This window comes from Centropristis striata, chromosome 23 (genome assembly GCF_030273125.1).
Source record: "Centropristis striata isolate RG_2023a ecotype Rhode Island chromosome 23, C.striata_1.0, whole genome shotgun sequence".
NCBI lineage: Eukaryota > Metazoa > Chordata > Actinopteri > Perciformes > Serranidae > Centropristis > Centropristis striata.
In genome coordinates, this window is record NC_081539.1 from 17,330,368 (window position 1) to 17,346,536 (window position 16,169).

At 41.0% G+C, this 16,169-nt stretch overlaps 2 protein-coding genes across 4 annotated transcripts; one reads left to right on the forward strand and one right to left on the reverse strand.

The window, feature by feature from the left end:
* Positions 1–994: 994 nt before the first annotated feature.
* On the reverse strand, positions 995–11,080 carry armc1 (armadillo repeat containing 1). Of its 3 annotated transcripts, none has more exons than XM_059327066.1 (7): positions 10,932–11,080; positions 9,802–10,008; positions 8,799–8,890; positions 6,412–6,604; positions 5,777–5,893; positions 3,892–3,966; positions 995–3,300 (listed from the first exon to the last, which is right to left on the reverse strand). In XM_059327066.1, exons 2-7 carry the CDS (start codon positions 9,961–9,963, stop codon positions 3,109–3,111), a joined length of 831 nt encoding a protein of 276 aa, XP_059183049.1. In that variant the 5' UTR covers positions 9,964–10,008; positions 10,932–11,080; the 3' UTR covers positions 995–3,108. The 3 variants fall into 3 exon arrangements, with proteins under 3 accessions (XP_059183049.1, XP_059183048.1, XP_059183047.1); XM_059327065.1 differs by having other exon boundaries at positions 10,856–11,079; XM_059327064.1 differs by having other exon boundaries at positions 9,802–10,013; positions 10,856–11,072.
* A 284-nt stretch (positions 11,081–11,364) lies between these two features.
* mtfr1 (mitochondrial fission regulator 1) lies at positions 11,365–16,169 on the forward strand. The gene is made up of 8 exons (XM_059327358.1): positions 11,365–11,449; positions 12,181–12,288; positions 12,523–12,621; positions 13,330–13,463; positions 13,584–13,819; positions 13,985–14,246; positions 14,386–14,566; positions 14,763–16,169. Exons 2-8 carry the CDS (start codon positions 12,253–12,255, stop codon positions 14,808–14,810), a joined length of 996 nt encoding a protein of 331 aa, XP_059183341.1. The 5' UTR covers positions 11,365–11,449; positions 12,181–12,252; the 3' UTR covers positions 14,811–16,169.

Below are 16,169 nucleotides of genomic sequence, written 5' to 3' on the forward strand. Positions count from 1 at the left end.
ATGGAGTGTGGAGTGCACAAAAACAGGCTTTATTGCCCAGCCCTACACAGGAGTAAATCACATCAGCGTCAGTGAGCCAATAAGCATGCAGCATACTTGTACCACGATCTGATATTGTTGGTGATTGGCTGTCTAATTTTACAAGTAGAGGCATGCAGCAAAAGTACTATGTTAAGCAGAGAGACAGAGACATGTGTGCATCACAAGTGCAATACGTAATAGTGTTACCCAGCTCTAGTTAACCCTCTGAAAAAAGATTGCACTTGTGGTTGCAGCTTCCTGCAAAAATAACTATGCAATGAATATATACCAGAATTCGAAAAGGCAGCTTTAAAAATAACTCAGACGTACATGCTGTGCTAATGCCGGACTTCATCAATTTGAATAGACTTTACTTACTTTACTGCTTGTGTTGATGTTTAATGTCTGATTTGTCCAGGGTGAATTAGAATTTGTCATTTGGGTTGTATTTTGCAGATTGTTGCTGTATAAACATTGTTTGAGATGAAATGGTGTTAAAAATGGTTATTAGACAAGCTCTCTGGTCAGCTTCCATGTAGATATTACAGCAAGACAGTGAAGGCCTCCCCTCCAGCTTGGCACAGTGTTTCATTGGAGGCTCAGCAGCAGCAGCAGCAGCAGCAGCAGCAGCAGCAGTGGCTCCAGGGCCTCCAGCTGGGGCTGGCTGCTGCCTCTGCCTGCCTACCAGCACCGAGTCTGGGGGAGGTGGTGGGCAGGCCACAGGATCGCCCTGGGGCACCTCACTTATGCACCAGTAAAGAAAACTGAATTTCCCCTCTCTCTCGGCTAAGAATGGTTGCTGCCTTCAGCAATTTGATCTGACAAAGTAAAGTCTTGAGCGCTGGTGTGACCACTGCACATGCCAGGAAGAGCATAATCAGAGTATGATCCCGGGTAATGAGAGGTCAAGACCATCACGTCACATTCAGAATAACCAGCCACAACAATCTGCTGAAAAATAACAAGCACCAAACACATTTTGATTTTTAAGTTTATCATCATTTGCATTAACAGTGTAAGGGAATCTACAGTTTTAAGATCTGCATTACATTATATTACATTTGATAGACAGACACATTGAGTCTGTACACATGAAGTTACATTTTGGAGGACTTGGTTTAAACCTTACAGATGTGGGAAATTTACTCTTTGATCAACACATAAGAACAGTTCTAAGAAACAATGTTCAAGTATTTCTTTGCAGTATGAACTGACACCAAATATTAAAAATTAAATTGCAAGATACAATTTAGAGTTTAATTCTGTGCAAAATGGACAAAAGAAGAAATGTTAATACTGATGATAATCCTTACTTTTAACTAAGACCTTTTACTCAAAAACATTATTCAGAAGGCTAATGCTGATATACAGGAACTACATTTAATGCAAAAATTAATTATTGCTTTTCCGAAGAATAACCGCCATCAATTCCGATTAATCTGTGCCGTTCCTGTATCCGTTTGACTTCAACCAACTGTGACATCTCTGCACCATCAGAATAAAAGTCACCTGGTCAGCATTTTGTATAATAATCATTAATGACACTCACACAGGTCAGAGGAGATAATAATTAACCCTGGTGTGAGTCATGGGGTTATAAAGGCTTAAGAAAAGAAATAAACTCAACAAGAGCGTTAGCATTAGCTGCTAGAATTCTATTTTGTGACATAAAATGCAGCGTAACAAAAACTGAACAGAATTCTCCTTCACATGTAAGGTCTGAGATTTTAGGGAGTCAGGCACCATTTACAAAATGTACATAACCGCACCGTTGTTCCAGTATGCCACCGCTGCTCATATGACAGCATTAGTGAGAGTCCTCTGTATGCGTGAGTTAGCGTGCACCAACATGATCTTTGCTTTAAGGGCACTGCTGGCTAAACTGAAACTTTAACTGAACAGGTGGGGCATCAACAATACTGTAAAAATGTCAGTGGGAGTCTGGGTAACACAGGGGAGCTTTTGACAAGCAGGCAGCTAACAGGTTTGTCTTGTACATGCTGAGCAAGGGTTTGACTAAAACTACAGATGTGAGAAAGAGGGCTGAAAGCAGAGGTAGCCTAAAGTCTGTGCAAGTAACACAAGGAGCTGTAAGTCACCGCCACTGCAGAACTCACAATGGATTTTTCCTGCATTATAGTACCGTCAGAGGAGTCCAGCTAAACGAAGTGAGGTGTTGTATATTAATCAGCTATGGAGTTCTTCTTTCAGTATACAACAGTCTAATGCATGGGAGTCAATGGCTGAATGGGCTGCGGCCTCTTGCTGGTGTCTAGTTTACTACTTCTACTGAAGAGACGTCCCTCAGTGAACTAAATGCTGACTGCTGCTGCTAAGTGCCGCCTGGGAAGCAAAAATATTACATGCTCGGAGCTCTGAAATTATTTGAATGAATGATGAAAAAAAAAAAAAAAGAATTTAAATAGATAATATTAAAGTAAAATGTCAAAAAGGCACACACAATAATCACAGATGTAGGCATCAGGCGAGATTGGCACAAAAAGGCTCATGCTAATAAAAATAAAAGGGGAGGAAAATCGGCTTAATTGAGAAATTAAAGATTGAAAAATATGAAAAATATTTAAAGTAAAGAGGAGGTTTGAGGACAGACACAAGGAGGAAAGCAACCAAAAATCAAGCTAAAAAAAAAAAAAAGTAACTCCCAATTTTCAACGTATTCAAAATCAGCCTCAGAACAGTTTAACATGCCTGCCACATGTCAACTCCGTCAACGCAGCGATACACATTTCCAGAATGCTATTTGGTTTTGGCTGATCTGGAGTCCTCTGGCTATGTCTTGTGAGATACATATGCAGCTAGTATATAGTTGTGCACATACAGCCTGTAGTGGGATTTGTAGCTCAATATATACACAAGTTAAAGTTATTGCAGGTTCCACTTGGCAGTCCAGCACTTGTTGCACACACGTGGCTGGGTTCTGTGTGCTTAGCGGAGGGGAGTCTAGACTAGTGGAGGGCCGAGAGGCAGGGTCTTAGTCCGGGACAAGACTGAGAGACACTAAGGCTGCAGCTGGGTGGTACTTTAGAGAAAACGGGGAGCAGACAGAGAGAGAAACACAGGAAGTGGTCACCAGTAAAAGGAGCGTGTCAGGAAGTTGGCGGCCGTGCTGAGCCAGCCCATGCCGTCTGTGATGGAGCCTACGCGCGTGACAGCTTTGTCCTGCTCCTGGGACGGACTCTCCTCCTCTGGCAGGTAGTCTGGGATGTCTGTGTTCTCCTCAACCGGTACCTCCGAGTCCTCCTGGAATGGCAAAATCAGCTGCACAAAGACAGAAGAGTATATCGTTATTTTACAGCAAAAATAATGATTTGTGTTTATATCATCATGAAAAAACAAACATACAAAATTTCAGTATTAACATAAAGCAAAGTTGTTCAACTAGAGACCCAAATAGTCATCAGCTGAATCAGATGACATGACTGAGTCAGGTCTGACCCCTGCTGGCCATTTTAAATATGACTATTAAATGTGCCCTTATTTGAGCAATAATTATTATAAGTCTTTGCAGCTTATTGTAAACTTTAGAAACGCATATGTTGTTAATACTTTTAAATGCAGCTTCACTATATTTGAGCTCCAAATTGGTAACACTGCTATAAAAAGGTGCAACTGGGACTGGTCTTGTGTTTGGCAAAGAGAATGTAGCCTACAGGCTGAGGCAGAGATGTGACTAGCTAATCATGTCAGTGTGAATAAGTCTCAGCTGCAGGCAAGGGCGGCTATACTCCCTGTGCAGAGATACACACAACCTACAGTGTGCATGCTGATCTATCGACTGAAAATGAGTCTTATGTAAAGCAATTTAATGTAAACAATGCATATGTTTTTTTTTGTCTCTTATCTCCTTACCTCTCCTCCATCCTCTGTCTTCACCACCTGCTGAGCCGTCAGTACTTTGGTGGAGTTGATTGCTGTGCCCAACGCCTGTGAGGGGTAAAAAATAATTTGAGTGAAAATGAATAGAATAGTTTTGGTAAATTAAATGTTCAAGTCCCCTTCCGCCAAAAGAAAAAAATGTTTCTCTTATGTTTATGTTTCCAAAATGATTTGTACCAGTGCAAAGTTCACCAAGAGGTGTTTTTATATTCCTGAATACTGAGGAGGGAGATGTCTGCACTTCCTAAAATATAAGATTCAACCATATCTGGACAAACTTGATTAGGTACTTCACTACATCTATTACTACTTTTACTATACAAAAGCCAGAGAAGAAACCTGAGGGCAGAATGGACTTGTCAGTACAGAAGGTGAAAACACACTAGCAAGCTAACAAACAAGAAAAACAAATGAAAGATGCTAACTACACTTACCATTCTGATATCTCTGCTAGTGGCTGATTTTGGTGCACAACAGACTCCTCGTCTGAGTCTGGAGCATCACAAATGTTTCCTTTAACGGAAGAAAATTTACCAGAAGGTAAAACTAACTGCAGCCGGCTCTTCTCTTTCATCGGTCAACCTAGCATGAGCAGCTGTGGTCGGAAAGAGTGGATGTGCTTCAAGCCCTTACTTAGAGATTTTTTAAAAACGTTTTATGTGAGAAACCATGTTAAACTAAATATTACATCATTGCAGAGTATTTTTGCATGCTTACCATTTTATGTGGAGAGGGCTTATAAGCTAAATAAGGCTGTAAATCATCAATTATAAGTGCCCAAGCTGCAACAATAACAAAGTTGATAAAGTTGAAGTCAATATACGAGTCGGCTTTTCTGTTGTGGTTTTGGTACCAAGACCAATCAGAGTTATGCCGTTGACAGCAAACAAATTAGATACAGTATATATGTGTATATGTATGCTTTGTTGATAGCACCTTTTTCAAACCATTTTACGCAAACCAGACATTTTTTCTGATTAAATTTGACAAAAATTGGTTGCAATTTGTAAATATCAGTGACAAAGTTCATATGTAATGTTTGCTTGATTAGGCCTGAGTATCAGTACTTGATACTTTTAGGTATCGACTGAAATAAGTACCAGTTACTATTCAAACTTTGAGTCGTGCGATGTGCATTTGATCATTTTTGCACCCAGATCTAGAAAACAATGACTATTGTATTGTTTTGCTCGCAGCCGATCACTGCAAGTTTACTCATACAGTCTGTGGTGTGGTGAAGTTGAGCGTGGCAGTTGGCAGTCCAGCATGCCAAGATGCCACAAAAATGTTTAAAGTATGGCTAAACAATTCTTCATTGTACAGATTTGTTCAGTAATTGAAACACTGTTGTCTTTTGTTATCATTTTTAAAAAGGTTACATATAAAGCAGTTGGAAACTGGACAGACTGCAGTGATTTTCCTAAGTTTATAGAAAACTTAGGTGTACGTATTTGGTGGGGTTTTTGGGGCAATTTCATCCTTTTGGACCAATATAATTCCCATATCTGTGTACAAAAATATGGGAATGCTTGAGCAATAGCAGACAAACACCCACAAATCTTAAAAACAAAACTTTCTAAAGCAGTCCACTGGGTCAACCATAAACTAGGTAAAGTCATTTAGTTAGTTTTGAAGCTTTTATTATATATTCCTTCGACGAACAAGGTGCCCAAAAAGGCTTGGGTGCTGCACCTTAGCCTTACAATGGTAGGGAAAACATTGAAATTGTGAAATAAGCAACCGTTATTGACCAAAACTACAGCTGATAATATGTATGTTATATATTACCAGACACTGGCAAGAATAAGGTGTGTACCAAAGGACCTGGATGATTTCCTGTGTCCGGACAGACACTTACCTCAGCTTTAAGGTCGGAGCGGATCCTGACAACACATCTCTTGACAGCCATCTGGAAGGTGAAGCTGATGACCCCTCGAATCTTCAGCAACGCCTCCTCACAAAGGCTCCTTCGAGTCTGACAACAGACCAGAAGCAGATGAGGCCATAGTGTCATAGGTTAGGGGCATGGGTACATTCTACAGTGTGTGTTTAAATTAGTCATACGTGGCCATAAAAATATATGATAAAACATCATTGCTACATACAACATGCTGTTGAGAAATACCGTTGACATGCCTATGGTTTTCAGCTGCCACAGTGCTGTGTGTGTTTCTGCTGTAATGATAGCCAGGCAGCCCACCAGAGGCCGTCTGTCTGCTGTAATGTAATCTGGCTAGGTGCAAGCTTCCTGCAGAGCGGCATTCAGGTTCAATCTCAACGTCCTGCTGTTCAATGGCTGACATTTACAACCTGACCCCTCCAACCCCGATCCTGTGCCAGATAGACACCGCTAAGCTGCACTGACAACACTGAGAATGACAGCAGCAAACATGAAAGCCCAAAAACTGATTTTTGTGCACCAACAGACAATCGGTGCATCTGAGCAGGACAGCTGAGTGCCACTACGCCACATTTAGCCCTGAATGCACTCACAGAGTCGTCCAGTCCATCAATGTGAAGCACCACAGTTTTGGCCCTCTTGTTGTTTGAGCCCAGGAAGAACTGGGCTTTCCGCTGGCAGGAGGCAGCAGCTGCTTCGGCCTGTTCCGCCTCTTCTTTACCAGCTAACTGCAAAATCTCATAGATCTCAGAGGCCAGCAGTTTGGTCTCCCCAGGGGACGTACTCCTTTGGTGAGACAGAGAGAGAGGGGGGAATCATGAAAGAAAAATTACTTACGTTATTTAATTAGTCAAATGTGGTTTATGTGCGCATAAGTGGTCAGTTGTGTATTACTAAGCATATCTGTGACAGCACTGAAGCCTTGTTTCAACAAAGCTCCAGTGTCAAGTGCCTGTGTTCAAGGCAAGGAAATGCATGTCATTACGGATGGGTTGAAAGGTCACCCTAGAGATGACAAAAAGTTCATTTTGTGCCAGTGTTATGGAATATGGACATGGAGAGATACAGAGACAAAAACAGGACCGATAAGGCATTGTGACAATAAATAAATGAATATGAATGTATTACTGGTCTGAGGGAGAGAGGAAAGAGGAGTTTCGCAAACACATTGGAGTTATTGGAGGTTCCCATATGAATGAATGGACTTCCTGTTGACTCACATTCATACACAGAGCTATGTGAAAACAAGGAGTAAAGCTGCAAAGCAATTTAATGGAGGCTTGATTCATTTCAGTAATAGGTCAATTTAATCTTGTGCACTTTTAAATGGCCATATTACCGTGCCAAGATATTTCTTGAAAGGCAAGATAGAAATACTCATGCAAAGGCACACAAATCACGATGTCTGTATGCCTCTTTGGGAGAGAGTATGTGCGAGTCGTGCCTAAACTTGAAATGTATTCATTAAACTTCCATTTTGCACGCTTTAATGGATGTGGCCTGAATCTGACCATGTCTTTCTGGTCTGCGGTGAGCTGTGTGTAGTCTTCCACAGTGACAGCCATATCACGTCTATCCTTTCAATAACTTTTTTTAAATTTTTCATTCTTTCGAGTTATACCATCCTTTGCACAACAATGTACCAAAAGATAATGCTGCTATCCATCACGCAGCGTTCAAATTCAAATGCTAATTAAGCCTATTCTGCACTTCAGCCATGTTTTTTCTGCCCGTTTGGCAAAAAAAATCCATAGCCGAGCACATTATTGTAATGGGCAGCAGCTTTCTTTCAAGAAGCCAAATAAGGTCAGTTGCTGTTTTTTGTGATGGATCATGAGATAACCCTGCAGGCTATAGTGCTTTATATGTCATCAAGTCATCAGTCCTTCTATAGTAACCACATACGACATCAGCTGGCTGGCATGGCTGCCCCCTGGGGGCTTGGTGCTCCCCGGCACTGTACAACACATCTTTACTCCAGCTGTAGAAAAGAAAACACTGTGATTGATTTACTCATCTCTTCTTCACTTCTCCGCGTTGAATAAGAGGCAGCATCTTCTTCAGATGTAAGTGTGTTGAATGGTATAAAAATGGTTTTCACACCTGTTTGGTGCGACTATGCTGGACGTGCCCCCTCAGCCATGACTTCCCACTCTCTCCAGCTATGATCGACCTCTACCCAAAGTCAGATTGACTGGACTGCGAGGAGGGAAAGCTGCTGCAGTTAACTGCAGGGCTCCTCTTGATGCCACGCCTGACTAGCTGAAGTGACTGGCTTTTACTCCAGGGCGAGTAAAAGCTTTGCCGCAGGAAGAGAAGGTGGAGGGGGGAGCATAATCATACGAGCCACAGACGGCCACTTGAACATAGGTCTATTCCTATCAGGGTGCTGATGATGACCAGCAGCCACTTAGCAAAACTGCCACAGAGCCTTGGGTGAGGCCAGCTATCTGGAGCACAACAGCTCCTCAAACCAGACCTGTCTACGACTATCTGGGTGTTTTAGAAAATTGTAGAATAAATTGCATATGATGCCTCCAGAAACAGATACAAATAATGCAAGACTAAAAACAAGCAACAAAGAAATGCCTCGAAACATACCATGTGTGCAAAATGAGCCGCCTCTGCAAAATAACCCGCTAACCTCACAAAACAGGAGCAAATATAAGCTCACATCAGTAAAAAAAAAAACACAAGTGGACTCATCGAGAAACTGAGAGGTGGCAAGATGGATTAAAATCTATAAAGTTGCAGAAACAGCAGTTTAACTGTTTAGCACCCTATTCTAATTCAACTTTAATCACATTCATCTTGACATGGCGAAATAGAAGGACATCATCCTGCCTGGAAAATATGCAGACTGGCACACATTGTCCGTGCAAAACAAAAGAAATCCTAGGTTAAGGTTTTATGTGTGTGTGTGTGTGTGTGTGTGTGTGTGTGTGTGTGTGTGAGAGATGTGGTGGTGACAGGGACTTGCTTCTGCATGACATTCTGCAAACTCAGCATCATGCCCAGCTCGCCCTTCATCTTCTCCCTGTTGGCTCGACATTCTGCCAGGTAGCGCACGGCCTGCAAGGACAAGGGCAATGGTTATCTATCGGCGCTAAAAGCTGACAGACCCTTTGTGATATCATGAGAGAGAGAGAGTGAAAGAGAGTGAAAGAGAGCGAGAGAGAGCGAGAGAGAGTGAAAGAGAGCGAGAGAGAGTGAGCTTTTTAAATGGGTGAGCGTGTGCAATGGTAAAATATTACATAACCAAAATAAATACACACGCACTGACCCCATGTTTACACTTCACGGGTTACCGCCAAGGAGTTACATAAACCCACTTAGATGTGTACTCACAATACAAGTCATGTACTGTACAAAAGAGTGGTGGAGGTGGTGGTGGGGAGAGGTTGCTATATCAAGACTCTGTATTGTTTTAAGACCACAGAACAGACAGCAGATGTCACTATTGTCCAGTGTCTTTAAATATGCAGTGGTTTAAAAGGACCACGTATCATCTTGTGACTGTGACACAGTGGTGAGAGAAATGGCCTTCAGACGCTCAGTGAAACCTGCTGTGACAGTGCTGGACGGCAGGGGGGCCAAAATATGACAAAAGCTGAAAACACCTAAATAACAGAACCAGTAGGGTGCACAGCTGATTATTCAACCTTGACTGATTTAATCAAACAGCTGCTGTATATATTTAAACCAGAATGTTTAAATAATTAATTTCTGTCTTAGTATCGTGGTAGTATCAGCCCTGCATAGTTTTATATTCTTTATTCCGTCTTCTATATCTATGTGCCTTTACATTGAGCTGCTGTGACAACCAGATTTCCCCACTGCAGGATAAATAAAGTCATATCTTATCTTATCTAGTTTAGCCTTATAGTTTTCCCTTATGCAACAGCAACTATATGTGATGTACATGTGTCTTCTGTGTGAACACAAAGCCACAATGTACAAATAAATAAATGGATGCTGCTTACCAATAGTGCAGAGTAGACGACCTGTGGGTTGGGGTGATCCAAAAAAAGGATGAGACCTGGCAGACAGCCTTGGTCTTCTACTATGGCTCTTCGGTTCAGGGGGTCTGCAGCAAGATCTCGTAGCTGGTTCACTACGGTCAGTGCATCCAGCTCCGCACTCATGGTGCCTCTTGTCTTGATTCCACGCACATCAAACCACCTGCTTCACTGTACTGAAAAAAAAGGGAAATCAGAGAGCTGAGGGATGCAGCTAAGAATTAGTTTATAATCAAGTTACCTGTAGATTCTTAAATGTTTGGTGGGACTATATTATGACAGAAAAAGGCCTAAAAATGTCAGACTTTTCCAGAGTTCACAATGACATATTCAAATTGCTTTTCTCTTTTTGTCACTCATAAAAAACACCCATATATATACAATTTTCTAGTATAAATAGTGACAAGGGGGAAATTTGAGAAGCTGAAACTATTTAATGTTCGGCTCTTTTATCATAAATAAATAAATTGTTGGCAAGTATTTTTCTATTTATCACCTAATCAACCAATTGTTGCAACACTAATTTAAATACGTTTTGTGTGTAACTTTCTTTCTTTCTTTTCTTTCTAAATTGTTGCAGAGTAAGTGCCGGTGCAGTCACTCAAAAATTTAAAGCTACCCCATTGCCCTATACCACGTTTTACTGATTTGTTAGAGATCCTGGGGTTTTTATATCAGCATTAGCCTTTTAAATGTGGGGCTACACAACCTAACTGCTTGGTGTCTCTTGTAAAGTTACTGATTTGACTGATATGCTTTGATAAGATTACGGTTATCACATGAAAGAACATATAGCTTAGCATGCGTTTGGAGGAAAATCTTAAAGTCATGCGGTTTAATCCAATGCTTTACTGCTTTCACAATCAAGTGATTTTCGTAAGCCAAAACACAAATAGTCGTTTTTGCCAAAGACACTTCCTACGACCCCCAACCTCACCTCAAAACACGCCCTGTGCTACAGAGGCGAGTCGGCAGCTAAGCTAGGCTAGCTAACCTTAACTTGACAATTGTGGCATACCTTTTTGTCAGTTTTCAATAAAATCATGAGACAACCCCAGCTGACTTCAGTCGCAACGGATGCAAAAACGACGTACCAAGAAGTCCCGATGTCACCATAAAAAAACAACTGTAAGAAAATAATTTCACTAGCGTAAGGCCTGCGCCTCTTTCTTTACTATGCTTCTCTAGCTAGCAGCTGTGCACAGTGTTTGGGTTTTGTGGCACATCAATGGGTACACCTGTTTTATGAATAACAGCATCCCAGTTGTCCATAAGAATCCCGGCAGTTTAAAACGAACACATCCCCACTGGCAAATGCAGGAGACTATAACGAACATACACCGAGTTCCTGGCATGTGATTGGACAGTATAACTTGATCGACTGATGAAACACCCAATTATTATTTAGTTCTCTTTTACAGGTGAAAGGCAGTTGGTGGATTGGTCTGTCAATCAACATGAACAACCAATGGTGTCATTCCATGGCCACAACCTACCCATTGTAATCCGTATAATCCAATTGGCTCAAAATGTATTCCTAGTCTTCCCACATTAGTCACCTACTGCAGATGTCCGTCCGTTGACAAGGTGGAAAAACTTAAAAGTTGTCTCGGTAAGTTGTTTTTAAGAGACACACACACAACCGATCTTCGAATATGAATGTAACATTAGGACATGTAGTTGGCGATCACACAGTAACTGGTATTGTGTGATTTTCCCACATATCCTTAGAAATATGTTAGCGGTTGTAAAGTTGTGTGGTGTTAGCTAGCCCGCTATCCTCGTTAGCATCAGTTAGCTACTCTGCCCGCTAAAGTTAAGATTCGCCCGTTTAATTCGGCTTAGCTGACACGTTAGCCTGTCGTTTGTGTGGTATCAGCTAACATCTGTCACGGAACTGCGATTAACTCTCTTTTAATGGATTATTTACTTATAGTTCAGGATCTGAACTCTTACAACCGACAAGCAGCGGTAAACATCAACCAAACTTGAAAAGGTTAACTAATCTTATGTGTAGCACTTAGTCCCTGTTGCTAAAATTTAAAAAAGCTAATTTACGTAAAAATCACAACTTTTCTTTACTTTGACAATTGTATTATATTGTCCAAATAAAACGGGTAAGATATAGTATAATTACTTAATCAGTTATTGGCAATTATAATATTGATAGTTATATTGCCAACACAAGACAGACATCACAAGGCTGATGTCTGTGGATCATCTTTACAGAGGTATAGACTACATTTCAGAGGCATAAAGCTCACCAAGCAGTCAATTTAGGTTTGTAGATTTGAATTTAAGGTGGTTCACCGTGCATTTCTCACTGTTCTGTGTTTCCTTTAGATGATGTTTGGTGATGATGCTCTTGATGGTGAGGCATGTGTCCATCTGCCAATGTGAAACACATCAACAGAAATGAGTAAAGATTATCCCTCCTTCGAAATGGACCTGGTATGTGACAATCCATGCTGATGACTGAAACACTACCATATTCTACCTTTGTCTGACTCTCATCAGCCCAATGCTGAGGTCTCTCATATGCCAGATCTGAGAAGTGCCAGCTATAGACTAGTGAATGTTTGAACTTGTTTTTAAATGCATTTACATTAATTGGTTTCCAAAAAATATGGCAAATTGCTTTTTTTTTCGTGTTGTAAATAATTTGTTTCATCTGTTGCTTTGCAGGCTTTTGGATCCTCCAAGGCCTATGGGTCCTCGAGAAGTATTGTGAGGAGAATAGCTTCTAGTCTACCTATTAAACCCAGCCCCAGGGTTCATTTTCAGGTGAGGGATGATCACTGTGGTCATAAGTTTCATAGTGGTGTGTCATTTAACAAACATACCTATCAGCCTTTTATACATGTAGTATGTATAGCTTGTGTTTAATGATATGGTGTCATATTTGATATAGCCCTGTGTCCTCCTCTATCTTTCTGCCCGTCTCTCCTGACCGCTGGAGTCATGGTCATGTGACTCCCAGCTTTTGTTTATCTCACGTTGTCTGACTGTTTTCATTTATGAACCATAAACAGAGTGGATGAAGTCATGAGAACAGAGATATTTTTTTATTATTATCAGAGTGCAAACTGTTAACAAGTCAATTTATGATATATTTCAATTCAGTCGCATGCAATTTTTTAAACACTGAATATCTTTTCTTTACTTTTCTGTCTCTTTCAACACTGTGCTTTCTCTTTTCTTCTTTTCGTCTGTCTCCAGCTACCCTCCCTAGCTTTGTGGAATGCAGTATGTCTGCTTTAGGTCAGTTTGTTCAGCAACCTTCAACAACCTTGAGTTGATTTAAGACATACTTAGCTACCTCCTAACCAACCTGAACCTTTCATTAACAGTGTATAGATCTCCTCCACACCACTTCCCTCTGAACTGCCCTCATTTCAAATTTATATCCCACTACTTCTTTCATTCAATGTGTCCCGGTATGTGATTTACCCTGCTCTTTCTGTCTAAACATTGATGTTCTCTCTTTGACAGCTTTATCCATACAATGAGGATGCCAGCATCCTCTTTGGTGCCAGGAGGCAGAATGGTTTGGTGGCCTCTCTGGCTGACGTCGCCTGGATCGACAGGGATGAGGATGATGACGAAGACTCCTTTGGGGTGCCCAGGTTGGATAGTTGGATAGTAATCTAACATCTTCTTAGGGGCAATTGCAGTTTTATATGTGAGAATTTAATCTTCCTTCTGAGTAGCATCTAGAAAATGGTGATTCTGCCTTTTTGAAACAGGGCAGCGATCCCACCGGGACTCATGTTCCGAGCCCACCAGCCTCATTCTGAGAGAAAAGCCTTAACCCGCCGGAACTCACTACCAAGCCTGCATCAGCCGGCCCCTGACCCCCAGGGGCCAACAGTCGTGAACGATGAGGCCATCCAGAAGATCAGTGCACTGGAGACAGAACTTGCCAAACTCAGAGCTCAGATAGCACAAATCGTATTGGCTCAGGAAAAGAACACACAGCCAGGTAACTTTTACATAACCTTCAAAAACTCTGGTGTAAATGCACAAATGATTTGCTTTCCTCTATGCGCACCACTGCAGTAATATGAAATTCCCTCTAGATGGCAGCAGAGTTTGACATGTCACACAGCTTTAAAAATGTTTTTCCCTTTCCTTTGTTTCACCTCAGCTGCTACCACAGGGACACCTCCACCTCCCCCTCCACCCTGTGGCACCCTGCCTCCCCCTCCCCCACCACCACCACCTCCTCCTCCACCACTGCCACCACCCCCAAGTCTCCAGCGGACATTTTCTGCCATTGACTTGATAAAGGAGCGCAGAGGGAAGAAGACAGATGGCCTGACAGTTTTGGATCCAAGGCCAGCAGAAATCCCCAGCATGCTTGATGTCCTGAAAGACATGGGCAAAGTCAAGTTGCGTTCAGTCAAAAGGTAATTCTCTAAGAAGAAACCTTCAGATATATTTGAAAACTATCAAATGTGAAAACTAAAGTATCATATTATATCTGAATGCAGCTTTAGAACACATTTGTAAACATTTGTAATCACTCTTGTGTATTGTGTTTGGTAGTCGTCCAGTGGAAGGTGAAGCCAAACTGAAGCCTGGCGAGCCTGTAGATGCTGCAGCTCTCATCGCCGAGGCCCTGAAACGCAAGTTTGCCCATCGCTATCGACACGACAGCGAACAAGGAGACAAGGAGGATTTCAATCTTCCTGTGCCAGAAGCCAAACCTAAAACCGAATCCCCTTTGGTGAGAGATGTTACTATATTTATCTCTGTCCTTAAATAAACCGCAAATTTTTACAAAATCAGCAAATTAATTCATCCTCAGTGGTCCATACTGTTACTGCTTTGAGTATTAACTTAATTCTACTGTGTTTATAGCAAAGGTGGAATTTCAGGGTCCATTCTCACATGTTCTTTTGTCATCTTCTCTATGTCTTCAGTTTGGGCAGCACATGTTAAAATCGACTGGAAAAAGGAAGTTTCTCTAAACAGCTGATTCTCAGCTCGAGGTCTAGATGTGCCGTGGACACGTAAAAGTGCCTTATCACCTTTTTAATACCGGCTCTTGCTGTGGAAGAACAAGGGATTCTGCCTGAAGTAGACGAGAGTCATCTCATAGTTTTGTATCCAGACGTCGTCTTGACCATCTGTTTTTGCACTTTTATAACTTATAATACTTCCTTTCTGTTTAGCAAATGTGATCTTTCTTTTTTTTTATTGAATAGTTTCTGCTCATACCATTCCTGAGTGAACTATCAGAGTCCACACTACAGAATAGATATACTTTAGATTTATTGCTCAATCTTTTGTTAAACTTGTTGCACAAAGCACAGTCGGTCATGTTTGCATTCCCCTTCTGAAGGGGTCTGTGAAAGCTAAAGAGTTCTTCTACCACGGAGGAAAGGCAGCACTTTCTAACTTGTGGAATATTATGCTGTTTTGTTTATACATGTATGATAGACTAATTTATGATTGGGATCGTTCTATTTATGTTGTGGTTTAAGTGGATAATTAAGATTTTAACATAGGTAATTATGCCGTAGGTTTGTCCGTTATTAATTCTTGGCTTTTAAACAAGTTTGTACTTTATCTGTTGAGCCGAAGTGTAAGTTGCCGGTCTTGCCCGGGCTTGTGTGTCTTTTGCTGGTTCAAATATATGCATCCCAGTTTTAGTTGACATTATTTATCTCTTTAAAATATAATCTTTGTTTAAGAGCCAAAGACATTCCAGTGCTTAATTGCGAGATTCTGCCTTCACCACCAAATATCTTTTCATATCCCCTTTTATTTTTCTTATTTAGAATCGTGCTTAAAAAGTGAGGGAAACATACTTTAACTGTTCAGTTTATATTTGTAGGTTATTGACGTTACAGGTACATGTCATGTTCTGCTTTATCACTACTTTTTTATCAGAACACTTTAAGAATCACAGTTCAACATTATCAGTAAAGAAACACTGTATTGTTATAATTAACTCTATATTCAAAACACGTTTTAGTCATGGGTCCTAGGGTACCCACTGTTATCAGTATTCCAAATGTAAAAATTATGCATTTGTGCCAGTAATCACATTTTCATGCCTCAGTTTGAAAATACACACAGCCTCCTCTGGTTAATGTGAGGGTTTTTTTAGTAATTAGTTCAAAATGACTGATTGCACATTGTTTCCACTTTTGTTCACTATGCCAGTGTAGTTGCTGCTTCAAGTCAACTCTACTTGTGTTACCTTTTTATAAGGGAAGGTGGACTGGGTGTCAGTAGTAGGATTTTGTAAAAGAGTTGTCTTCCATAAAAATCATTAACTTGAATTGTTGGATCTCTAAATAAAAGTTTATGTTCTATCCTGA